This window comes from Anoplopoma fimbria, chromosome 6 (assembly GCF_027596085.1).
Source record: "Anoplopoma fimbria isolate UVic2021 breed Golden Eagle Sablefish chromosome 6, Afim_UVic_2022, whole genome shotgun sequence".
NCBI classification, from domain to species: domain Eukaryota; kingdom Metazoa; phylum Chordata; class Actinopteri; order Perciformes; family Anoplopomatidae; genus Anoplopoma; species Anoplopoma fimbria.
Window position 1 is genome coordinate 17002814 of NC_072454.1, and position 25959 is coordinate 17028772.

Below are 25959 nucleotides of genomic sequence, written 5' to 3' on the forward strand. Positions count from 1 at the left end.
CTTCAGACTTCCCTCAAATGTTGATGGTTGAATGTTGCTGGAGTTGTATGTTTGGTGGGAAGTGCTTAGTGTCTTTAGAACATTTTTGAGATTTTGGTCCTTCCACATGTTTTTTGTCTTTAACTCAATTGCATTTGACTCAAATGCAAAATCTTCCAGCAAGAGGGAATTATCGTTGTAATGTGTGTTTTGAAATTCATTGCTTTTACCTTCTTACTTTTAAAGTGATTTGCCACTCTTGTCTCAACAAATAAATGACTGGTGTGACTTGAATTTTACTCCCCTGGTTGTATATGTGTAATTTTTGTAATGGAAAGTGAGGGCATAAATGACTGAAAGCTGAAAAGAAGGGGCCCGGGTCTCCGTCAGTGTGGGTGATGCCGAGATCAGTAGCCTGTAAATTTGAAGAGATGAGATCCAGAGAGAGGTGACAGCCTGTCCCAGGCTCCCCGGTATTTCCACACGACTGTCCTATTACCTCTCATCCATACGCTGATGGTTGACTCCTCTTGGGGAATTTCTGTGATTTCCCTATAGACCAATAAGGTCTGCTTAAGAGCGCAAACCAACACAGAAGCATGCAATCGTCACTACAGACTCAATAAAAGAATAAAGTTTGATCAAAGTGTGTGCATCTCTCTCACTCTTTCTGTTATCATATCGATGTGGATAACAGCTTCAGAATGTTGATGCTGTAAAACATATTTTACTCTTTCCACAGGGAGTTTGTGTAGTCTACCCAATCATTCAATGTCACATGAAATAACAGTCCGTGTGGATTTACAGGGCTGAGCTCAGCTCCAAAACAGGCTGTCACTTTCACAGTTATGCTGCATCTGTTTGAGACTTTCTGCTGGAAAGCAAATGGCAGTGTTAGGGCAAACAGTGACGAGGCTAATGTGTGTAACAGAGCTGAATTCATTTGCTTTTTGTATTTTCCCAAAAAATGTTGGACTTTGGTGTGTCAGTGATGCCATGCGGTTGGCCTTATGTGCGTTGGGTACAGCTTTGTGTGGCTGTGTTAGATCTGCAATATCCTTTTTACGTTAACCTGTCAGTCTGACTGATGCTGATAATACTATTTCCTGTTTTGATTGCGGGGTAGTTGAGTCAGGAGGTTAATATACTTCCCCATCAGGACTGTAATCTTGTTTTCCTCCCACCACCTGCTTCTTTATTCTGGTCTCTCCTTCACCCTCTCCACACTCTGTTAACTTTGCTTCAGATCATTTATCTTACTACACACAGGATTTGAATATTGCTGGGTCTTTTATTTAGTAAAGGTTTAGGTATGTTAGAGGGGTGCTTGTGCCTAATGTATGAAATGTAGTGTCATTAATTGTGGCTCCGGTCTGGTTGGCAGGTGATGGAGTATGAGAACAGGATAAGAGCCTACTCAACCCCGGACAAGATTTTTCGCTATTTTGCCACGCTGAAGGTCATCGGCGAGCATGGAGATGCTGAGGTTTACATGACGCCCCAGGACTTCATACGCTCCATCACACCTAACGAGAAGCAGCCTGAGAGTGAGTCTTCTCTCTTTCTTTCCTTATATTACATTTGCTTCATCTTCATCTATGACTGCTTTGCTCCCACTGGCATGCTATGGACATTTTCAAGGATTTTCACACCGTTTTTCTTTATTCCTTTGGTCTGGTTCTCTAAGGTAAGTAAATGGTGGACTGGTTCTGCCTCTCATCAAGGTTCTTGACCCCAAATATACCCTGGCAACCTTGCTGATATCATATTACTCTACTGGTAGGGCAGTACTCAACACAACCCCCGCCCCCATGCTCCATCCAGCCACCGGGACACACGCTTGGCAGTTCCGGACTAATAACAGTTCTTGGTATAACTATCCCACTGACTGTTCACAAATATGAAAGGAGGCGCGGAGGCGAGTGACAGGGCTGTCGGATCATGCTGAGTTTAGGGACTCGAGACACAGCAGTTGGTGTCTCAATTAACAGGTTCAAACTAGAGCACATCTCGGGCGTCACACATAGAGCCAGGGAAAGATATTTGATCTACAGCCGTGGGAGGGTTGGGAGGGCAGGGAGCTTAAGTTGTCATAAACATGTTTTAGCACCACTTTTTTCTTTAACTGACATTATCTGGTTATTCAACATTGAAATTAATTTAGATTTATACATCTAAGTATATTAGCTTCCACCTCAGACTTGTGGTTGAACGTACAGCGTGTGAGGACCATTACATCCTGCACATTCATCCACAGTAATCAAGGGAAGCCTGCAGTTAGCACTTAATAAGGACTTAGCCGGACCTGTCACGTCTGAGCTGCCATTCCTGCTCACCTCAGCACTTCCCATGTTAACCAATGCTCAAGACTTGGCCTAGTTTGGCCCCCCATTGGCCTTCCATTCCTAGACCCAGTAACTTGCCTCCTCACTTTATGATTCCCCAGCTCTTTCTTTATTTATCCCGCTTCCAAAGAGGAATTTAAGTAATGATGAGCCGATCTCTGTTGGATAAGAGAAGGTTCAGCAAAGCAGATGAAAAATCCAATAGAAGCTGCCGTTTACTTCAAAGGCAGCCACTTCAAGTGAAGTTAACCAACGGACTCCCCGGTCAATTAAGAAAAGAATAATGATTAAGTCTCAGTTCCTGATTAGTCTGCTTTTGTTGTTTTAATGCTTTGCAGATTTTCTGGCCCTTGGATGATGAATAAACCATTGACCTGATTACAAACTAATTAGAAGATAGAACTAACTGTGTGGACAGGCTCTGGAAATATATAGCATGTGTATAATGGCAAGGTACACGTAAGGGGTCCTAACAACTTGTTAAGTTAAAATTAGAATTTTATGACTAGGTTGTTCCCTTTGCCCTTAGCAGATTAGATTGTGGAATAGTAAGGAATGCTGGGAAAAGGCAGCCTTTTTAAATGCATTTGAAATACCTTGTTTGCCTCGCATTTGGTTTAGACATATGGCTGTCAGCTTAGTGATCCAGCCCCCCATTTGAAAAATCTTTTGATTGTGTTAACTGACCTGAAGTTAAGAGTTTATTGACTCAGCAGGAGAAGGTGCTAGGCTATTTTCAGAGGTCTTAGGTGAAGAGGGTTTCTGTAATGCTGATGAAGCCAAGTTCAGTTTAATTTAATGAGATTATACTCTAACCGGTTCCCTCAAAGTAAATCTGATTTGAGGAGACTTGTTTCAGCAGGTCACTATGCCACTAGTCTTTCGGCATGATATCAAGAGCCTGTGTGACTCCTTGAATATTTTATATAATACTTTAATACTGCATGCTTCATTTTACAGATTATAACTGCTGCCTCACACAGGAGCTCAGAAAATAATCACCTCAACAAAGGGTTTTAGTCTGAATTACATTATTTTGATGGTAGGGTTGTCTTTTTCACGCATAATTCACAACTCGTGTTTGAATTATATTTGATTAAGAGAAAATCACTTTTCAAATCATTCTTGCAGGGAGCAGAATTATATTCAGCCACAGAATGAATAGTGATTTTTTTTTCATAGAAAGAAATGACACAGACAAGTTCCTGGTGAAGACCCCTTATTTGTTAACGTATCCATATGTGTGTTTCATTGATGTCATACTCATTTGAAGCATTCATGTATATTAATATACATGAAAACGCTGTTGTTCTTGGTGTGCTGGAAGGGAACAATGTTCTAACTGATGATCAGAAGAGTCAAAGCTGAACGCTGATGATTGTTTATTTTAAAGAATTTGCAAAATGGAAATAGGTTGTTAATGACTATTATTAATCTCGAGCATGTCAGTGATTATGAAATGTTCAGTAATGACACAAAGTAAATAAATTTTCTCTGCTTCATGCTAGGCATACATCTTGATGCTCCTGCTGTGTAACTGCTCTGCCTCACAGCTCATTTGTTGTACAATATTTGTGTCATCTATTTGTGTCGTCTGAACATTTCTTTATATTCTCTCTTGACTTTTTATTTTTTTTCAGGTCTCGGCCTGGATCAGTTCATTGTGAAGCGTTTTGATGGAAAGGTAAGAAGCGGGGAGAGGGTCAATTTAGCAATCATCAGCAGCAGGGAATTATGTCTCAGAAGCATTTTATTCCCAGTTCATATATTCAGTTAAAAGTAACTTGTTGGATTTCATAAATATACTGTAAACTCAATGAGTATTGCATTTCCCAGAAAGCTGTGCTGATGACATATTATTACAGCTTATTTCTTGTCCCAGTCTACCAGAGACGTTTATTTCCCACAATTGCCAATGTCTATAACGGCTAAGTAAATCCATTCATGTTAAATACGAAAAAACACATTTCTTATCACTAACCCTTATTACCCATGGTGGTATCCAGCCATGAAGATAATTGCAGTTTTATGTGCTGAAGTTTTGAGATATCTTTCTCTGACACCAACCCAATACAACAGAGGTGAATAGAAATTATTTTTGCTTATTAAAGTACTGAAAAATGTAATTCAAAAAACAATAACGTAGTGTCTTTGCAGAAACAATATTACAGGTATTATTCACTCTTCGACAGTTTACATACAGAACTTTATAGTAAAAAGTAGTTCCAAGAAAAAAGCTCAACATTCAGTAAAAGTGTTAAGGTCAATTTATCTTCTCAGAGTTTTGTCAGAAATTTGTCCCTTAACTCTTAAATCTTGATCCTAATTTCAAGCATATCTGCACATAGGCCTTATAATCCCCAGAATACAGTGTTGGGTTTTATCAGTTCATGGCTTGGATTTTAAATATGCATACACAGAGAAGGAATTATAAGAGAGTTTTTCAAAAGTATGGTCTTAATTCGGTGCAGTGGTGAGGAAACTTACTGAAGTTAAGTTAAAATAAAAGTCAAAGATCCCAAAAATAATCAATGTTAACTGAGTGGGGGATTACTTATCAGCTCAGACTTTGTGTGTATACCTCCACGTAAATTATCTAAAGTTGTTGATCAAACATTATGTAGCATCTGCTTTAGTTTAATTTGAATGTGCCTTTTGCTGAACTGAACAATGTCTGTAGAATAAATCTATGAATAACATCTCTGAAATGCAATATAAATCAAACAACTGTCACATTCATTCATCGTTTATGCTGAAATAACATTGAAGAAAACTGTTGCATTGAGGTTCTTACTCAATGTCATAGAAATAAAGTAGTACTCATGAGGAGCAGGGGGATTACATCATAGTAAAAGATGATGTATGCAAAGAGATAGTGGAGCAAATTCTGTCAGCAAAGAGTGCTAATAGAAAAAAATCCAAACCACACCATAAGAAAAATAGTTATGAAAATGTGAGCTGGCATTTCTTGGTCCATTTTTAGTTTGTTGGATGATTTCTGTTGATATCTTGTGTACAAGCTGGTGTCACATTGATATACGTCCATTGCAGGTACAATTTTACAGGAGAAAATATATGAATGACACAAAACAACCACAGTGCATGTTTTGAAAATTTGGTCTCCCTTCCCTCAAAATTGAAGTTAAAGGATGTTGTTTTTTCACAGACCATACCCTGTATACTATGTTTTTCTTTTCTCATGTCTTTGCTTTAGCTCCTGCTTTGCTGTCTCCTTCTCAACTGTCGTCTCATGTTATTTTCCAGTCACATTAATTAGGACTAGAGCAAATAAGCAGAATATCGTGCTTTCCAAATGTAGCTTGAGTTCTAAGAGTTCAGAAAGGGAATAAAAGGTTAGGGTAATGATAAAGTATATTGTTTTCAACCTACACCTGAATCATATCTGCCTTCAGTTGGCTAAGCCTGGTTCAGAGAAGCCTGGCTCTTTAACAGGTCAGCTCCACACTTAATCATTGAGAGGGACATGTACAAAGTGGGCCTGTCCAGTGCATAATGACCTATTTTAAAGACAATAACAGCAGGTGAACATTGGACCTAGTCACCCCCCACCTATGACCACAGATCTATACAATGATCTATTGCCTGTTCTCTAAATGCTAGCATCTCTCTGTTCAGTCAGGAAAATAGAGGCCATCAATATAAATCATCAGACATCATTATTTCATTACTGCTTTCCTTGATATTGATTTGTGACCATTACTGCGCTCTCACTGATCCCAAGGTGCATCTCGCACACCCAGTAGCCGACCATCTCATTCATTTAGCATTAGCTAATCTGCAGCGTGATGATTGTTGTTTCTAACCTCATTATAAAATCCATCAGCCCCTTAGCTGGTATAATGATGAGTAAAGTCTGTACCTCATCTCCATACTGTAGTCAGATGAACCACACCTTTAGGGAAGCTAAACACAGAACTTTGTCACAACTTCCTCATTTTGCTTCCTCTTGAAACTCAGTAGTGATTCTACTGCGCCTCATGTTTAGAGAAAGTTCCCATAACTTTGACTCAGCCGTATTTCAAAAGCAGATTAACCAAAGAGCTTGTGCTTTTCATTTATCAAAGGTAAATGTGAAATTCATTGTCGTTCTAGTCAAAACAGATCACTCCTTTTTTGTGGCTCTGTTCTGCTTATGTAAATGTCGTCCCTATCTCCAGGCCTTGTGGTAACTTTATTTGCCTGGCAAATCTCTGGACACATGGTTTTCTCCGATACTGTATTTAGCTTGCATTGTCCACTGAGATTTCCCTGCCAAGGCAAGAGCGAACCGAGAGCTCCACCCCCTCCCTGGCTCTGCCCAATCCCTTTCCCCCCCAGAGACAGTGCCTCCTCCTCATTGGCTTAAAGGCCCCCCCTAGCTAGTTGGCGGAGGAATAAACTATTACGCTTTCCTGCCATCAAATCAATTTCATATAAAGCTTAAAATTGCATATAATAAAATCTAAAAGAAATGGCCATGGTTAGTATGTGGTGCAATATGTGTAGTGTGGAAATCACTGAGTTGATGGAGGAAGTGGAAGGGGAACAGTTCATCCGGGGGTCTGGTGGTAAACCGCAAGGAATGCTGAGGTCAATGGCAAACAGGTGTGCAGGATTGTGTGAGAGTAACATGGGAGCTCTCTTAAAATACCTCTGCGTCGTACTCCCCATAGTTTAATTTAAAAATAGCCAAGCCAACTGAGAGCTTTGTCACATACAGGCAGTTCTGCTGCAGCAAAAGGCAAAGTGGAAGAGTGTTTAATAGTGTACGTGTTATAAACCTCTCACTTCTCTCCATCCCCGCCCCCTCCTGCTGACACTAATGTGTCCAGGTTCAGTCTGTATGCAAACATAACATGTCCTATAGAGTTGTGTACCAACTGTGGTTTCCTATTGACCCACCATGTTTGATTTATTTTTTTATTTTCCTGTCCGCGAAAACACAAGTTATTTGAGAAATTTTAAAATGTCCTTTTTTGAGTTTGCTCAACCAATTGTTTTATTACCTTTCTCCCTCTCTGCATTGTTTTCTGCTTCCCTAATCATGTGGGCACGCTTTCTGCTGCCGTAATCTTATGTTGATGTGAACTGACGATGCAATTGTTAACTGTTGATTATTCCTTCGTGATATTATCAGCCATCCCCTCACATTCACATAACGAGTAATCCCTCCATTTTCTCTCTCTTCCCTTCCTCGTGAATAACCATCATCCTCAAACTCCCCTTCTCCCAAAAATCCCTACTTTTTCACTGTCTCCTCCCCCCAATCATTCCATCTACTGATTCTCCATTCTCTCCCCCCCCCCCCCCACATCACTCCTCTCCTCTTCTGTCTCCCTCCCTCTCTCCTCATCTCCCTCCCTTTCTGCCCCTCCCTCTCTGCAGGACTTCTGGCAGGTATGGGGTGTGTGCCGAGCAGCATGTGTGCACCTGAATGAAAATCTGCACTTTGAATTCTCTCTGCCTACTCCCTCTTCTTCTGTCTCTGGATTTGTTTTTCTATCTTTCTATTACTCACTCTCTCACTCCTCTGTAGTATTATGGAGGGCTTAGTTTTTCAGTGTTGTTAGTCCAGGGGAACAGCTAAGTAAATAGTTCTGTATTTCCCACATCTCAGCTTCAGCAAGTGTGAAACCGGAGTCACAACCTCGGTTTAGTTTACAACCACCGTGTGTAGGACGGCAGCCAAACTGTGCATTTAAGTGAATTATTTCTAACAAGAAATCAGTAGACTGGTCATAAAATGTTGAATTTACATCTAGCTTTTCTCTCACAGGGTGTACGTGCTGTAGGTGTTGAACACAGCTTGATGGGGGACGGAAGTAGAATTAAGCAGCACCACAGTTTTTCTAATATGATAAGGCAGATTATATCATGGCCATGGAAAGAATTGTTTCTGATTGGCTGGTCAACAGTTTAACCACAGTGCAAGAGAACATTAAACCGCAGATAAGCTCACATTATGTATTAGTCTGTTTCAGTGTCAACCGTTTTTAAACAACATTTAAAGATGGTTGATGATTGAGAACAGCTTGTCTTATTGCCTCTGGGACATGGCCATGGTATAAGCACAGTACTACACTCTCAGATGTCCTTATATGGAAAACAACGAATTTGGATGAGGAAGCACCACTCTGCCTTATCTGTTAATTTCATATACCAGGACACTAAAGCCGCTTAAATCACTCACATAAATGTGTACGAGTTAGTTCATTTGAGCATTTACTTGCTACTAGTTTCCAGAAATGCTCCAAAATGTTTCACCAGAGTGCCCTGGAGAAACCTTTTGTGATTCAAATGCTTCTGATCGACACATTTATATTGGTACGTGTAAATAAATGAGCCTTGACCTATAAGCTTTATCTACTTAATGATTTGGCCTTTGAGCAGGTCTGAATGCCTCTGTCAGTCAGGGTGACGTAAAGATAAGCCAAGCGCAACAAAGGGCAGGTTACAACCTGTGCACCTTTTTATAATGACGGGGAGTGTCACAAACAGAAAAAGGCACACCCCATTCTGTGTGCACTTGTATGCAAACTCTGTATTGTTATTCAATAGTGCCCTTTGTACAGCTTGTTGGAGGCAGCTGCGTGCCATGCCTTCCCTGCTGAATAATTGAAAGTGAAGACTTTATACGTTGCCTCTACTGGGATTATTAAACACTGCAGCACTGCTACATAATTTACACCCTGGCCAGTGCCCCAAAGTAAAGTTTACATACATTTAGAGTCAAATTCTAAGAGGAACATCAAGTCTTGCAAAGCTGAGATGCGAAGAGCAGCTTAAATGAGTCATTCATGAGGAACTTGTTATTGGTCAATGCCAAATCATAGCAGGGCTGTTCCCCTGCACTCCCTCTGTCTTGCTTTTATAAACACACCTTTTTTCTCCTTCATCCCTTCTAAGAAATATCAGCTCTAGCTTTTCACATGCTTTGGCACTCTAGCCTTTTTCCCAGCATGCACTGCTCTATTGCCTGTACCTCACAGAGAAAAGTAGCTGGTGGTGGCGCCCCGTCTCTGCGCATGGTGGCCTCACAGGGGTTCTTTTTGGATCCAGGAAATGGCTCTGTTAGCTAAACGGCGAGGCTGTATTGATGTGCTTGATAGCGTTCACAAATCCATCCTCTGGACTGTCCGGATGTCAGTGCTGCATGATTTCTGTAGAGCATGGTTTAGAGTCACTGATGGCAGGGCGTCTAAAATGTATCCAAACTGTTTCTTACACGCTGTGGCCTCCTAAAGCCACGGCGTCTGCAGTGTGACCAGCCACGACCGAGAGTGGACACCTGTCACTCAGAGGGAGTGCGGAGCGGGGCTGCTCCAATGAAAAGGAGCCTCTTGTCACACCAACTGTTGTCATGTTCACTCTTTCTGATTTCACAGGAAGCTCCCAGGGGCCGCTGTTTGGACTGTCGCCGCTCTATCTCTCCATCTTTTCACACTTTCTTCTATTCTCACATGCTTTCTTTGCCCTTTCTGTCAACGAGCATCCCTATTAAGGATAGCAAACACAGTAGCACACACACACCTAGTCTTTCGCTCTCTTTCTCCTCTCTTTCTGCTCTCCTAATCTACAGTAATAGAGGTTGTGTTGTCTGTACACATGGTCAGCTAATGTGGTTCCTCCTCTCGCCTTGTGAGACAGCTGCCATTCCTCAGTGACTGAAATCTGTTTATTCAGTTTTCTATATCAGGCTACATTATTCTGATGGTGCTCCCAGAATAATTACGAGTTATTAACAGTACACCTGCTCTGCAGTTGCCCCTGGGACTAGAGGTAATAAGCTAATTCATCAGTGTTTTCTCCACCCACCCACACACCTGCCTGCCCACCTTCAGATTGTGGTGTTTTGGTCCCAAGGTATCATCAAATAAAAGGAGAAATATTCACTCTTGACCACTCAGATGGTCATGGATTAATTTTGGTTATGTGTGTTTTGTTGTTCAAGGCAGAGTTAGAAGTACTATAGAATAACGTGAGTGTGGTTTCCTTTGGGAGTTGGATGGAGACGGTGCCCTAGTTTTAGGTGGTGTAGCACAGGGCAAGTGCACTTACACACAGTGAGAGCTTACAGCCACCATCCAGAAATGTCAGGCGCAGGCTCAGGTTGACTTTAGCCCTCAAGCAGGTCATTCCGAATTCCCTTTCCCCTGAAACACTTCTTTCATTGAGCCTGTCAAAGTGACTGTAACCCCAGAGCTACCCCATCACACAAGGCCGTGTAGAGGTGCTGATCCATTTTTAATGCAGTCGTCTCGTCCCCCCCAGCCCCCTCTCGTGCTGTCCGTCTGTCACACTGTACACATCTCTCTCTCTCTCTCTCTCTCTTTTTAATCAGTATATACCCGCTGGTGAAATGCTCCAGTACACCAAGTTCTAGCGAGGCTCACCTGAACAAAAGATGAGAGGTTGCTAAGGGACAGGCATGACCCAAGCAGACACACACTCAGCAGAAAAGCAAAGAGAGTGGAGGCAGATCTCCTCTTTTTGCAGACAACAGTCTTATAGCATTATCTGAGAAAAGTAATTTATATGTTTGTTGTGTGATAATTAATATTGGAACACAAACTGTGCAGCCCATATCCAGCTCTTTCATCGTCTGCTTCCCTCTTCTACTCTCTCCTGGTATCGGGGTGTCTGCAGCTGCAGTGTTGGCCAGGGTCACAGATCTAATCAATAATGAAGCACTGCAGCCAGTACAGTGGGAGGATTAGAGAGGGCCAAGTCTAAGCTAGCATCAGCTCCGAAGCCAAGTGCAACGCCACACAAAGTGCTGGCGGAGCAGCATAAATAACAAGAGGCAAGCGAGCAGAAAATGGATGGGTGGCATGTCATATCATTTTAGTATCCAAGTGTCCTTGTTAGAAATATGCAGTATAGTGTGTTGAATTATTACAATCACAGTTAATTCAACTCTCTTTTTATGATGATGATGCTCGATGTCAGAGATGTGAGGCATTCTCGTCATCACAGCTGTGATATAACCGAAACCATCAGTGTCATGTGGTTCATTTGATCATCAAGTTGTTACATTTCGTGATATATCATTATCATTATAGGTTTATGATGTACACCTTTTCCATGTACAGTATAATTTGGGAAGAGTTTTTATTTTATTTTAAGTTAAACCTTATTAATATTTGTTTGGAAGTTAAAGAAAGCTAACAAATAAATGATAGTGTTGATGACCGGTTTAGAGTTTTATGCAGTCAGATAGTCGGTAGAAACTAAGGCTACATAAAGATAGAGGGGCATATAATTCTTCAGATTTGGATTTAACAATGAAATAGGAGAATCCTAGAATGTAAAAATAGCTGTTTATCTGGTCCAATTTTTCAGGTTTGTCACTTCTTAATGGTGTGATTAGAAAGTGTGTCTTAGGCACTCATGTGAAATGAGCAGAAAGAGATTAAGCCCCTTCACATGCATGCTTCTGGCTGTGCCTGACTTGTATGAGCCTCATTTGTTGGGCTCTTTAAGTTTGGGTTAGTTTCATTTTGGCCAGGGCAGCTATCGGGCTGCTCTGTCGCCTGGTGCACTGGAGAGATTAGCCCGGGCCAAACCCATAACCCAGGCTGTGTGGGTGTGTGTGTATATGAGAGCAGTACATTTGACCGCCCAGCCAGCAGCTCTGTCAGAACTGTGTTTCTGCCTCAGCTCACTGGGTGGTTGGGTTGTTCAGTCCATCATCTGGACAGAGCCTGTGCCCTTGGCCATAACGTAGCTGACACATACAGACATATATGAACACATGAGCAGGCTCGAGGCAGAGATTTTAAAAAGAAACTCCGCTCGCATACACGGACAGCTACGAAGTTGACACTGATGAACAGACACTCCCGCTTGACAGATGAAGCGTTAGCTGTTAATTAACTTGAGTGCTGAAGCAATTAAATGTACAGTCATTTGATGATCAGTGCTTTGGGAAAAATCTAAGATGGTGTTAAATACAGACTCCAATGAAGTTGAGATCCTTTTAGTGATTGCAGCTGCATATTTGAAAGGCAAGTGTCCTCTGGGTAGATGCATCAAAACTGATAAAGAATAAACTAATAAGACACACAGTCAATCAAGTAACCTAATAGGGGACTCCTGTAGGTAAAACGTGTTTGACCAGGTATCTGAATTCTAAATGCATGTTTGTTCTGTTGAAAGGCTTGTTGCCGGAGAACCTAATAATGCACAACTTCAGCGGGAATTTGAGGCTTGCATCAGTACAGGAAAGATGGAGGATGAAGAGGAAGATAGGACATGGTTTTGCATTAGAGCCACAATCTCCATGGACGAGGCTTAAGAGCCAAGTTGAAACCCACAGCACAGCTTGATATACACACTGCCATCCCTCTCTGTCTGTTTGAGAGAGTGCAGTGTTACATCATACAATTGTTGGAGAGATTTACCAGTATGATGGCACATTGTGTATGTGAGAGAGAGCTAGAGAGGGAACGCTATACTGTGAGCTCAGCAGTGAAGTCTGTGGCTGTAGAGTGGGATCCTAAAACAGAGAATGGTGTTCTCTTCTGACACAAGCTGCATCAGAGTAGACTAAAAGCTCCATGTTAGTGTGGTTATTGGTTAGTATTTCCATACACACTCTGAGATCTTTTTTTTTTTTTATCAGCTGAATTTGCTATTTGGCTCCTCTCTTTGGCCAATTATATTTGGATGCTTTTTTCGTTGAACGTCATTTTAGCTATTCTGCGGGGGTGTTTTTGTCCTTGACTCAGGACGCTAAGAAATGAGTTGTTGTGCATAATGTGCTCTGTTCCTCTGTTCTGATCATTATAATGAGGCCCAGTGTGTTCATGTCTCTCATGTGTGTAGTTGTGTAGCTGTCTGTGCGGGCGTGAGTGCACGCTTTCCCGTTGAAATACACACTTTTTTAAATGTTTTTTGAACTGGTGCTAGGACTACTGCTCACCACAGGCCTAGAAGGCTGTCCTTGTGTTATTGTTCCAAACTCTAGGGGCCAATACCAACCTCTATTACTCTCACTTTCCCTTTTTGCTCTTTCATTTTTTCCTGTATGTACATACATCTACTATTCTCTTACATTTGCACGCACCTGAATGTTTAAGGCACAACGAATGAAGAGTTTGCCTTTTGTTATCTCTCTGTCTTTGTCTCTCAACCAGTAGCACTGCTCCGAAAATAACTTTTTTCTCTCTCTCACCTCCCCCTCTCCCTCCCACTCCCTTCTCCCTTTGTACTGTAAATGTACAGTAGATACCATCAATAATAAACGTTACAGTAGAAACCACTATATTCTATGAATGCGTGACTGACATGTAACAGTCAAGACACGAATTGGGGAAAGTTATATATTTTAAAAGCTTATACTAATTGTATTTAGCAGTGATTTCTGTGTATCATGAGGAGGGAGTCGGTTCATGGGGAAATAATTTGATGTTATGCTGTTAAGGGGGTGCCACCAAATTTTAGTATTCAGTTATATTTTTCCCAATTAATCTAAGTCTATGTCCCTTTTTAAGAGAGAACATGGGACTAGCTTTCATTTGCCATTTTCACTGAGCATACAGCTCCACTGACCATACAGATAATAAGTATAACTCATTGTTATAACAGACTAGTTAGTGGAGCTGCATTAAAGTCTCACAGCTGCAAGGACGGCGGGACATGATTCAGTTTGAGTGGTACCCCCAATTATCTTGTTTTGAGCAAGATGCTTTCTGTGAATGTGTGTGTGTGTATGTGTGTGTGTGCACACTAGGAATGCACATGCCTGTCTTTGTCGTTCAAGGCCCTGCTAAAGACAGCAGAGGCCACGCTGTTCTCTAACAGTTGTTTCTCCTCCTTCCTCCTCCTCTGAATTGGACCTCGTACAGATGGAGGTAACTCCACATGTGCTCAGCGTGGCCCAGCCCCCTCCTCCCCCCCCTCCCTAGGCATGCTTTATCTGTCTGTCCACCCTGTTTGGTGGAGCGTCTTGTGGACGCTGTCTTTCTTCCAAGTGTCTATCACTGAGTGTGTAGTGTGCATGTGATTAAGTCACTCTTTCATGCAATGCTGTGAATATACACATGCTGACAAAAAAAAACAACCTGTCAGTGAACTGTGCGTTTGTGTGCGTGTGTGAAAGAGAGAGCTGAAGTCGCTTTGTTTTTAATGATTAATACAATTGCTTTGTGTCATCTATATGGTTAATCAATAGTGTGTGTTTGTGCTACAGTCTCTCGTGATGTTTTTCCTCTCTCTTTATGTCAATTTCACACTGTGAGTACAGCCTCTGTTGGCCTATGTGTTTTGGAACTGACCACAAACTAATTGCTTGTCACTACAACCCTCCCTTGCCTGTACGGCTTCATGTGTATGCAGCATTTGCATGACTGTTATTGTGAAACACTGTCTCTCCATAACCATCCTTGTGTACCAGGAATATTTTTAATCTATTTGTGTGTGTGGAAGTATAGTATGTGTGTACGTTTCTGTGTTTTGAGCATAGCCAGTCTCTGATTGAGCTTCACTCTCAGACACACACACACACACACACACTTGCTTGCACACACACAAAGCCACACCTGGGACCACTGTAAAAGCTGTAAGGCTTGTGCTGAATCATGTGAAATGTTTTTAATACAACTTTTCTTGTTTTTTTTACCTAAATGAGCAGAAGATCGCCCAAGAGAGGGAGAAGTTTGCAGATGAGGACAGCATATTTTACACATTGGGAGAATGTGGCCTTATCTCCTTCTCTGACTACATCTTCCTCACCACTGTGCTGTCCAGTAAGTACTTTGTTGTCTGCACAGAGATCTAATGTTTCTTGTATGATCCATCCCATTTTATCCCACATCCTTCAAATCTTGCACACTGATCACAAATCAAATCCCAAGATCTTTTCATTTCCGTCTCTGCTCTGTTTTTTTTTTTTTACTGCATCAGTTTAAGACAGGAATTGAGACACAGGGATATTTTTCAATATGATATTATTAGCCAGGTTATGGAGCTGTCTGTCTGTTCAGTGTGATCTCCAGTTCCGTCAAAGTTAATAATGTGTGTCTACCAAGCTAGCCGCCTTGGTGATGTTTCACAGAATATGTGTGCTTTAGCTGGATACAGCAATGGTGGTGAATACAGAGAGTAAAATCCACATGAAGCACCTCTTTTCTGAATGTGTCACAGTTCATGATATAGAAAATAAGGCTCTGTCTCCTTACTCTCCAATGCCTAGTAAAGTCATATCCCCAGCATAGCTTGACCATTTATTATAATCCGTTCATATGGAGAAAGTCTCCGGGGAAGTTTTCAAGGACAAGACATTTTTAAGCAGACAGGACAGTATGCCTTAGGGTTGGTTTCAATCAATTTAACACAGCCACAAAAATAGTGCAAAGGAGGATTTTGCCTAACAGACACACATTGGTTCAGGCCTCATAGTGCCACATATTTACTGCTTTTATACAGTCTGAATCATTTATAAGATAAGACTCCGTTAATCTTTAATATATCCCTTGAAGGCATTGGTTCGCTAAAGCAAGAATTGGCTATAGTTGTATACAGTAGTAACAAGTGAAGTATTGAAAATAATTTACCAAATAGATGTTGTATATTGTAATGACTGTAAACATTATTGCGTTGGCTCTGTATCGGATGAACAGTGTAGAAATAATAGCCCTTGTGCACAAAACAGCTTTCACTGTCCACAATGGACAGCACTGCGTATTAATCGATGTATCGATATGCAAATGTGCATTGCAATCACGTCATGAATTCTACAGTGTTTCTTCTGAAAGTATGCTCATTGCATTGTGAGGATTTTTTTTTTGATATGTTCACATTACTTAGTTCAATTCAATGTAGTTATATGACATCAAATCATAAAATAAGTTATCTCAAGACACTTTTCATATAGAGCAAGTGTTTATCTTACTCCATAAATTACAGACACCATACATTCCTTCATGATCAAGCACTGGGCAAGAAAAAAACTTCCCTTTTAACGTGAAACCTTGGGCAGAACCGGGCTCTGGGTGGGCCGCCATCTGCCTCGACTGATTAAAAGAGAGAGAGAAAGGAGCATAACGACTGAGTCTCTAAATAAAACTATAAATGGAGGTACTCTTTGTCCAACAAAACCCATTTTTGTTTATTCTGTCATTATCAGACTGTGGGTGCAATCGCTGTGAACTCAAGCTTGTTATCCTGCTGTACTGAAAACTAATTTCACTGTCTCTGGTCGTGTGGTCATTAAAGTGACGTGGGTGTTAAGTAGCAGAAGTACAGCAAATGCCATTTGCAGAAAGTGTACACAGATTGTAAAAAAAAACAAAAAACAGTGCAGCAAATTGAAATAACATTAATGCAAATTTTGTTTTCCAGATTAGCTCTGACAAGCAGTCATTGTGCAGTCTTATGGCTGTTGGCTCAAAAAAAGAGCATCTAAAGTGCCCCTTGCCGCACCACTGGGGGGTATAATGAAAGCTGGGTGGATCCAGTGTGATGTGTTTTTTTCATATTGTGTTGTATTGATTCCAGAATGTGTTTTTGTGTCCCGTGGTGTCCAGCTCCCCAAAGGAACTTTGAGATTGCTTTCAAGATGTTTGATCTGAACGGTGATGGAGAGGTGGATCTTGAGGAGTTTGAGCAGGCAAGTAGCCACACACCAACATTCACACGATCAGCATATTGAAGGATGCATAAGGTTAAAACACCCAGCCCACACATTTGGACTGTGCTGTGTCTACAGTAGCGACTGATTGCATTACAGTAACCAGTAACTCACACTGACAGGCACTAAAGGAAAGTAGATGTGCACCACTGTGACATTTTCTCAGAGGGAAAAGATAACTGCTGTGCTCGGCACTCTGTGATATATCATGATCTCTACCACTGAATGTGAAGGGGTTTATGCTGTAAAGCATTACATGTACAGGATTGTTTGTATAGAGGTTTTTTAAGTGAAACCTTATTATGTGAGAGAATGAATGAAAGATGCTTTTAATTTATTTGTTATATGAAGAACCTAAGTGATTTGCTCTGTAAATCAAGCTAATCTTATACAAACCCCACAGGCTTTTTATTGATGGCAGTTGTCTGATCAAGATTTTTATTGGATTAAACTAGTACTAAACTAAATAGTCACAAGTACTTCTGAAAGCTAGTGTACACCATCACCCTGGTTGACATGGGACACCCTCAATCCTTAGGTCCAGAGCATCATTCGCTCCCAGACCAGTATGGGCATGCGACACCGCGACCGCTCCACCACAGGAAACACCCTGAAGACAGCCGGCTGCAGCTCCGCTCTCACCACCTACTTCTTTGGAGAAGACCTGAAGGGAAAACTCACCATTGGCAGCTTTCTGGAGTTTCAGAGGAAACTGCAGCATGACGTGCTCAAACTAGAGGTAATGAAAGAGGAAAGTGAATGAGTGGAGGAATAGAGTGTTATACTAAGAGGTTAACTGTTCTATTGCTTATTAATATGATAAATACAGGTGAATGTTACAGCTTTGCTGTAATCTTAAATCTTAGTCTCCGCTGCACCTATTCAAGGAATTACTACTATAATTGACAGCCGTCTTAGAGGAAGTAAATATTGCTGTCCCTGATACATTAAGGCCCCCCGTTAAACGCACAGATAAACCAAAAAAAATTCAAGTGTCAGATGAGAAGCAAGGAGGTGAGTGATAGGTGAACATTGTATCTAAAACAAATGAGAACCAGGGCAGAGGATGACAAAAGCACTGTGTGGATTGTTTGTCAGCACTGGCCAGTGTCACTCCTTCAAAGCTGTGACATTAAGTTATAAAAGCTACATAAAACCTCTACAGTATCAGCAACCGATCAGTGTTTTTGAACATATGGTTATTCTAATCTATTTAATTAGCGTGGGTAGTGCCTAACAGATCACTGAACCGTAATGGGTGCCGTCATCTGATGCTCCAAGAATAGGATTGGAGTCGGAGCATCTGCCAGAAAGAAAACTTAAACTGTCAAGTCTTAATGATTCCACAATGCTCTATGAGAGGGAAATCATAACACCACAGATAATAATGACAGCAACATTTGTTAATACAATCCTATTCCTCCAATTCACGCCTCTGTTTCTTTATTTGCTGACCCTGCAGCTCAACCAAGGCCATATTTCACCAGCTGTAGCAGTTTTTTTGCTGAGTGCTCACTTACTTTCTAGTAATCTTGTCATTCAATTTTTTAAGATTCCCCTTGTTTTTGAATTCCCAATTAAGCTGGAATTACAAAAAGGTTTCAGACCATCATGTATACATTTTAAAAATGCAGGAATTCGAAGTCGCTGCCTCTATCAAGCCTGTATGTCCATGCAAAATAACAAAAATGTCAGAATGACCAGAGCTACTTTTCTTTAGCGGGTCCTGCCATCATCTGTACCGCCTTGGTTCACTCTCGCCGCTCTTAATAGTGTCATTTTCAGCAGCCGGCTTTTTTCAGCAGAAAAAGCTTAAGAAAACCCTCTACGCTACCAGCTCATCACCTAATTTAATGTGACTTCACCTCCCAACAGGTAGATCCTCTGCAGGAGCATAAAAAGACAGGTCACCCCTGAAATCTACTCCAGGCTTATTTCGGCTCAGTCATGAGCTGCCTCGACAAATTAACATTTTGAGAGGTCTGCATGTTCAGAGAGAATGGAAGGAGGGAACCGCATAGGCTCTGACATAAATCGACTGGATTGACCTGACAGAGCCACGGCCCACTGCTGTTAAGCAATGCTCCAGTGGAACATTGTTAAAGTAATAAATAAATAAAAGCATGCACATGCAGATTTAGTGTCGCCAATGCCAGCTCCAAGCATGATTCGACTTGAAGCCTGACTACAGTATTTACTGTTTCCCATCTCCCCATGCCCTCCTCCTCCTCCTATTAATTTGTTTGTCCCTCTGCACAACACTCAGTCTTTATCTGTCTCTCTCTCCAACTACAGTTCGAGAGGAACGATCCTGTGAACGGCAGAATCAGCGAGAGACAGTTTGGGGGTATGCTGCTGGCCTATAGTGGCGTCCAGTCTCGTAAACTCAAGCTGATGCAGAAGGGCTTGAAGAAGATGTTTAAGGATGCACAGGTAGATTAATATGTGTGTTCTTATTCACGCTTTCATTGAGATAATTGATGGTACACTGTGGTTATATATGGTGCTAGATTTGGTGGTGTGGACTGTTGTGGCCTACATGTGAGGATGTGTGACAGACGGTGTGTGCCTGAGGGAAAAAGAGATTGTGCTGGGACATTGCGAGTGTGGGAGACAGACTGGATGTAAGGTAATGCATCACTCGGAGAGGACAGCACACTCCAAGCCTGACGTTATCCACTTGACTGACACTTACTCTCTCCGACTCTTCTACCTTCCACTATCTGTGTTTGTGGTGACCAAATACAGAGCAGCCAGTGCTCGGCAGCAGGGAATAATTACTACATCTCTCTTTGAACTTCTCAATAAAGCCTTCAGGCTGCTTTTCTATCAATAAACAACTTATTATATTCAGTATACTATGTTTAATTCAGATGCATGGTTTTGACTTTCCTTCCCCTAGACACACTTTCACCAAACACCACCACCTTGCTCTAAGCAAGTAAAATGACTCTGCTGGGACAGACCAAACAGAGGAAAAAAGTTAAAAATATTCAAGATGCAGAGGGCTCGGAGCCAACATCGGTATATACCTATCCCTCTCCCATTTCCAGGGCTTTGCATGAAGTTTGGTTTCATGCCGGTTCTGCCTCACCATAATGAACCCCATCAGTCAATTGACTGAAGATACGCCCATGCATATTGTATCCCCAGAAGGGTTCGAGCAAAAATACATCCCTTTTATTTTTTTCCCCAAAGATAGTAAGCATCACATGAGCCATGATGAGGCACATTTGATGGTTAAATGCAGTGTTTAGCAGTGAAAAGAAAATGGAGAGCAGGGAAGCTGCTGTGTCTTCAAGGCATGAGAGAAAGATGAGGCTGGTGCTGCCAGAGCTGTGTCTCCCTCAGGAATTAAACCGCAGTAAGCATCTCTCCCCCTCTCTCTCTCTCTCTCTCTCTCCCTCTCCCTTTTTCACTTGTTCTCTCCTCTTTTTCCCATGCCGGTCTGTCTCTCAGCATTGGCATAACCTGTAATGTAAATGAAAAAAGTGTTATTTACAGCCGGAGACCAGCTGCTCACTTTTCATTGCAAATGAGCTCATCAGCAGTGTGGCAGCTGTGTGTCTATGCATCCTCTGTTTCTCTGTTTACATGTGCATGTGTGTCTTTAGACCGGCTGTTCCCCTGTCCCTCCATCGCACACTGTTCATCCGTGTGTGTCGAATGTCTCTGCCCACCTCCTCTTGTCATTTGTGTGCCACTGCTGAGCTGCTCCCAAATCGTTATTGTGCAGTCCCAGCTCTTGTAATGACAATGTTAGGCTCGTTTTTTTTGTCATGATTGGTGAGCTCTACTGGCTCAGCTAAAACGGCAAGAGTTTCTCACCCAGACTCATTTTGCGTATTTTCCCATCTTGTGCAGGGCATCACATTTGAGGAGGTGGAGAATTTCTTTACCTTCCTAAAGAACGTGAACGACGTGGACACAGCCCTGAGTTTCTACCACATGGCTGGAGCCTCCATAGATAAAGGTACACCCACGTTCGCCCTTTTCCTCTGACATTCTCTCTTTCCTCCATAATTACTCCCTTTTAGACTCAACCATTGTCACTCTCACCATCTCTGTCTCTCAGAGCTGTTAACACTCCGCCATGCCAGATTGGCTTCCCACATCTTCTTTTGCCTGGCTTTGCTCCCAATCCTTGCTCAGCCATTTGTCATCGGTTGTCCATCCATCCATTTATCTACTGCCTCTTTCTCGAGGCCTGCAGGAGAGCGTGCGCTTGAATCCAAGAACCACGGTCATGCACACATGACATTTCACTTTGCAGGCTACCGATGCCCACTGACACATGCCAACATCACTGGGGGAGGGAGGGAGGGAGGGAGGGAGGATTGGGACTGGGACTGGGCTGACCTGTCATTACATGGTTGCTCATTCCCTCCCAAGCACCAGGATGGTGTATGTCATCTGTAAGCTGGTGACAGGAGGGTAACAAAAGCTCAACCAACACTTTCTAAAGTACCCTAAAGCAAGACGCTAACATTGTTATCCTTAAGATTCCAGTCCTGGTTGATTTGGCAACACCTGTGGTTACCATGGCAACAGTAATTGTAGTATAATACTCCCGCTAGCAATCACTGAGGAACTACTTTTTAAGAACTACAACAGAGGAGCGACTGCGTATCTTTTTAAAGTGCAGCTAAACAAACGTAAATTCTTCAAATAAAGGATCAGTCAATAATCTGCCTTTCCCATCATGTTATGAGCAACAGCAATCTGATTTCATGCTGCACACACCGCGTAGCAGCTTTCAATACAACAGCAGGACACTGTTAAATGTTGGTGACCTCGTTGAGGAGCTGGAGGTATATAGCGGGTCAGCTGCAACTCTTCATCTACCAAAGATCTTCCTCATTGCCAGTGTTTTGGTAAATTTTGTAAAAAGAAAAGAAAAAACAAGCTTAATGAATTCTTAAGGAAAGAGGTAAAAATGAAACACCAAAGTATGGTTTACATTTTGTTCTACCTTGTCATTTGCAAGTGCCTTTATCATTTTAAGTGTTACTCGGCACACTGTGGTTGCTTCTTCTTCCATTCCCCCCCTTGCACAATTTTAAACTGATCTGCTGCCAAACAATGCAGAAAAAGTTTTCTTGTTTTGTAGACACATTTTTCACAACCAATCACCGTTAGTGCTAACTGCGGTGCCAAATTCATTGCGTTTCTTGTGGCTTCTTCACATAAAAAGTTATGTCTTGTTTAGCCGGTTGAATGCTCTTAAAGTAAAGCCGATGTTTAGTTTGCATCAGCAGTAAGTTTATTCAGCTCAACAAAATATATAGAGAGTAAAGAATAAACAGTTAACAGGCTTTTATCAATGAGACAAAACTATGCTGGATTAAATGCATGCCTCGTGTCCTGTGAAATCCTCCTTTGTGTAAAGGAAATTTGAATCGGTGTGGGAATACATAAAATATGAAAAAAATACAATATAAAGAGAAAATAACTGATTGTAAATGCATTGTATGGCTATAAAATACTGATCATTGATAATATCACAAATTGGGTTTGAGTCCATGAAGATCTTTGATTAAGAAGGATTATGATTTGGCGGTGGTTGACCCGGCATTCTTTTCTCCTGAAGAATGTTTCTGCATTGATTATTCAAAAGGGCCAATTACTAAGTGTCAAATTAGTCATTAAATTAGTCTTTATCATCCACAACATTGATTTTTACCGAACTAATTTCAGTCAGATCCCAACAATGATAGTCAATTTAATGTGAGAGCATCACAGGTCTGCAGCTTTTATAATATGGCAAGCCGTTTGATGAGTCAATGTTTACTTCATTTATTACAGTAATTCAGCCCTTAAATAGGCCTCCATATGTTTTCTGTCAGCTCATCCATTAGTTCTGATTCACTGATGAAACGGCTTCTGCTGTAAGAGAGTGCAGGGTCCACCCCGAGGTGCTTGTTTCCAGCATATGGTTTCAGCTGCAATAACGGTAACAAGCCGTGTGTGTTTGTGAGTGTGTTGTGTGTTTGTGTTGTGTGTTGTTGAGGGGTATCGAGCACATCAGGTTTCTGTGGGTTTGTTGAGAGCTGCCAGGCATTCGGCTGCAAATGATCTCCGTCCTCCAGTTGTCCGTTCAGTTAAACCGTCTTCAGACTCTTCAAGCCTTAAAGGAATACTTCACCTTCCATATGATCGTCTGTATATCAATTACTCACCTCTTGTTGCCCCGAATTCTTAAAGAAAACTTTGCTTCTCGCATGCCTCCACGGGGGAACGGTGAATCGAAGACGGCAACAAAAAAAAAAGATTTAAAAAACATCCGTTTACAAACTCTCGCACAACTCATGCAGTATAATCAAAGTCTCATTTATCTAGTTGTTTGCTAACGTAGCACGCCTGCGCAAGCGTGAGACTCTTTAATTAATTAAGCCTTTATTAGTCCCACAATGGGGAAATTCGGTTCTCTGCATTTGACCCATCCCGGAGGAGCAGTGGGCTGCAATGAAGCGCCCGGGGAGCAATTTTGGGGTTAGGTGTCTCGCTCAAGGACACCTCGACATGTTGCCTGTAGAGGGGTTCGAACCACCAACCTTGTGGTTGCGGGTCAAGTGCTCTACCTCATGTGCCACAGCTGCGGATGTGTTTTAAATCATAACGTATAAAAAACATTTCAAGGCAACAAGAGGTGAATAACTTATACAAATGGTAATTTTGTGGGTGAAGTATTCCTTTAAGGAGCTCTTGTATTCCTCTCTTCTCTTTTACATCTTTTATCTCTTTCATCTCACTTTCAAATCCGATGATTTCACACCCTTTATAGTACAGTTTCTCATATGTGGGTGTAATCTGGAACTGCTCATTGTTAAAGGTAGAGAAGGAGCCCACTAATGAGATTCTTGGTGGAGTGATTCAGCTGGTTTTTTTTATTTTTTGTCTTGCCACTTGCAGGGAGATTTTGTCAGATATTCTTTTCATCCCCACCCTCTCCTCTTCCTCATACTCCTCTTTTTCTCTTTAATGTTGCTCCTCCTCTTCTCTGCCTTTTGAAGTCTAACACTGTGTAGTTTTTCATCGTTTTATTATCTATTTGTTTTTCTGAAATGACCCCAGAGGTTTTTTCTCACCCCCCCCTCAGCCAGCCTCATTTTCAGCTAGATGTCGTGATGCTATCCGCTCCTCCTCCTCCTCCTCTCAGCCCTCTTTCTCTCTCCTTCTCTATCAGATAAAGTCGACCAGTGAATGGGAGTCCTGCCTGCTATTGATCCCAAGCAGTTCGGCTCGCACACAATGTTCTCCACACGAGCCATTTATGAGCTGGCTTGTGTGACAGGCACCTCTATTATTATCTTCCACAAATGGTGAATCTCTCTCTATCTGTGGTTTCCTCCCTCTGTCTCTCAGTCACCATGAAGCAGGTGGCCCGCACCGTTGCCAAAGTGGAGCTGTCAGACCACGTGTGTGATGTGGTGTTCGCTCTGTTCGACTGCGATGGTAAGTCCCTTCGCTAACTATATTCATGGAAAGCAAATAAAGCCTCAACTGACAGGTGGAAATCATCAATAAATCGTACGTCGTCTCCTCTCCTCTCTTCCACTTCCTCTATTATTTCGTCATCTCTCCCCTGTCCGTCACCCTTTCTCTCCCTCCTCCTCCTCCTCCTCCTCCTCTCTCGCACTGTCTGTCTTCCTTTAGGGAACGGAGAGCTTAGTAATAGGGAGTTCATAGCTATTATGAAGCAGCGGCTCATGCGTGGGCTGGAGAAACCGAAGGACATGGGCTTCACTCGGCTGGTGCGTGCCATGTTGAAGTGTGCCCAGGATACGGCCTGGGACTTCGCCACACCAAAGACACAATAGAGACGGCGTGTGAATAAAGCAACGACACCATCATTGGCATCAAAGACCGTTAACTTCAACGGGTCTCAACGATTCAAACAGACAATTAATGCAACGGACTCATCAGAACAGCGGCTCCTGGGGGCATCATCGACCGTTAACGCATGTTGCTGTAGTTCAAACTATCAACATAGGGACTGAAGCACGCTGTCGCAGCGCACCCAGTCCCTGAAAGGCTTCTCTAGCATGCCTGTCCATGGCATCATGAGTATTTGTATATATTCAAATGATTATTATTATTTTTTGCCATATTCTATTGAGGAATGCAGTGTCAGCAGGTAACTGTGACCCCTTGTCAAACGCTTAAAACAGCTCTTTTATATCTGCATTTAACACGTTTTACTCCAAAAGGCCAGAAGTGGAATCAATCTTCTAAATGCTGCAGTATGTCCGTTCTACACGGACCCTTAGTTATTTCTTTGGTGGGAGAGAGAGAGCAGACTTCAGTAATCTTGTTAGCGCCTCTTCATTCAGTCTGCTAGCTCCAACTGCGTCTTTATTTCGTCCCATAAAAGTGAAATGACGCTTGTCTGCTCTACAATGTACTGTTCAAAGTGTGTATTCTTCAAATTATTATTGCCCACTGAAACACTTTATATAAGATGTTAAAAGAAATGCTCTATTAAAGATGTTTTTAATAACGTACAACTGATTACGCTTTATTTAAGAGCGACTGTGTTCTGCTCGACTCGTAAGTTGGATTGTTGTCCTGCCCTGTTCTCATTTTCACTCTTTGACTCTGAGGGAAGAGAACAGTGGGGGATTAGTGGAACTAATCTACGGGGCACCGAGGAAGTCAATTGTCATGTGGGATGAAATTGGGTGTAACAATTTGAAGCAAAACTGCTCAGCTGATGGTGTGCCGTGCCGTGAGTGTGTGCCAGGGGGAGATGCTAATGTTTGTGCAAGAGCGGTCAGCAGATTTGTCTAATTGAAATGGACAGGATGGGCAGTCCTCGGGCCTCTGCTGCCCATTAAAAGATTGTCCTGCAGCCCCCTTGGTACACACTGTGCTGCATTGGCCTGAAACAAGCTGGCTTGCTCTCTTGCACACACTGCGACTGACAGAGGGAAGTGGTACTCTGCAGTGATTGCTAGGCAGGAGATTAGGTTGAAGAGCCTCTCATCAGTATTCCTCACCCAC

General features: G+C 42.1%; 1 protein-coding gene across 2 annotated transcripts in view; it reads left to right on the top strand.

Annotated features, from left to right (window-relative positions):
- Positions 1-25463, top strand: part of micu1 (mitochondrial calcium uptake 1) — a 30773-nt gene extending 5310 nt beyond the window's left edge. The window contains exons 4-12 of one of the 2 annotated variants that reach the window (XM_054599737.1): positions 1364-1526; positions 3965-4008; positions 14959-15073; positions 16853-16935; positions 17495-17695; positions 19252-19389; positions 20821-20929; positions 24322-24411; positions 24613-25463. In XM_054599737.1, coding sequence (XP_054455712.1) covers positions 1364-1526; positions 3965-4008; positions 14959-15073; positions 16853-16935; positions 17495-17695; positions 19252-19389; positions 20821-20929; positions 24322-24411; positions 24613-24776 — 1107 coding nt within the window. In that variant the 3' untranslated portion in view covers positions 24777-25463. Of the gene's footprint in view, positions 1-1363; positions 1527-3964; positions 4009-11947; positions 14180-14958; positions 15074-16852; positions 16936-17494; positions 17696-19251; positions 19390-20820; positions 20930-24321; positions 24412-24612 lie in introns of those variants that run through there. The other variant, XM_054599738.1, reaches the window with a different exon arrangement.
- Positions 25464-25959: the final 496 nt, after the last annotated feature.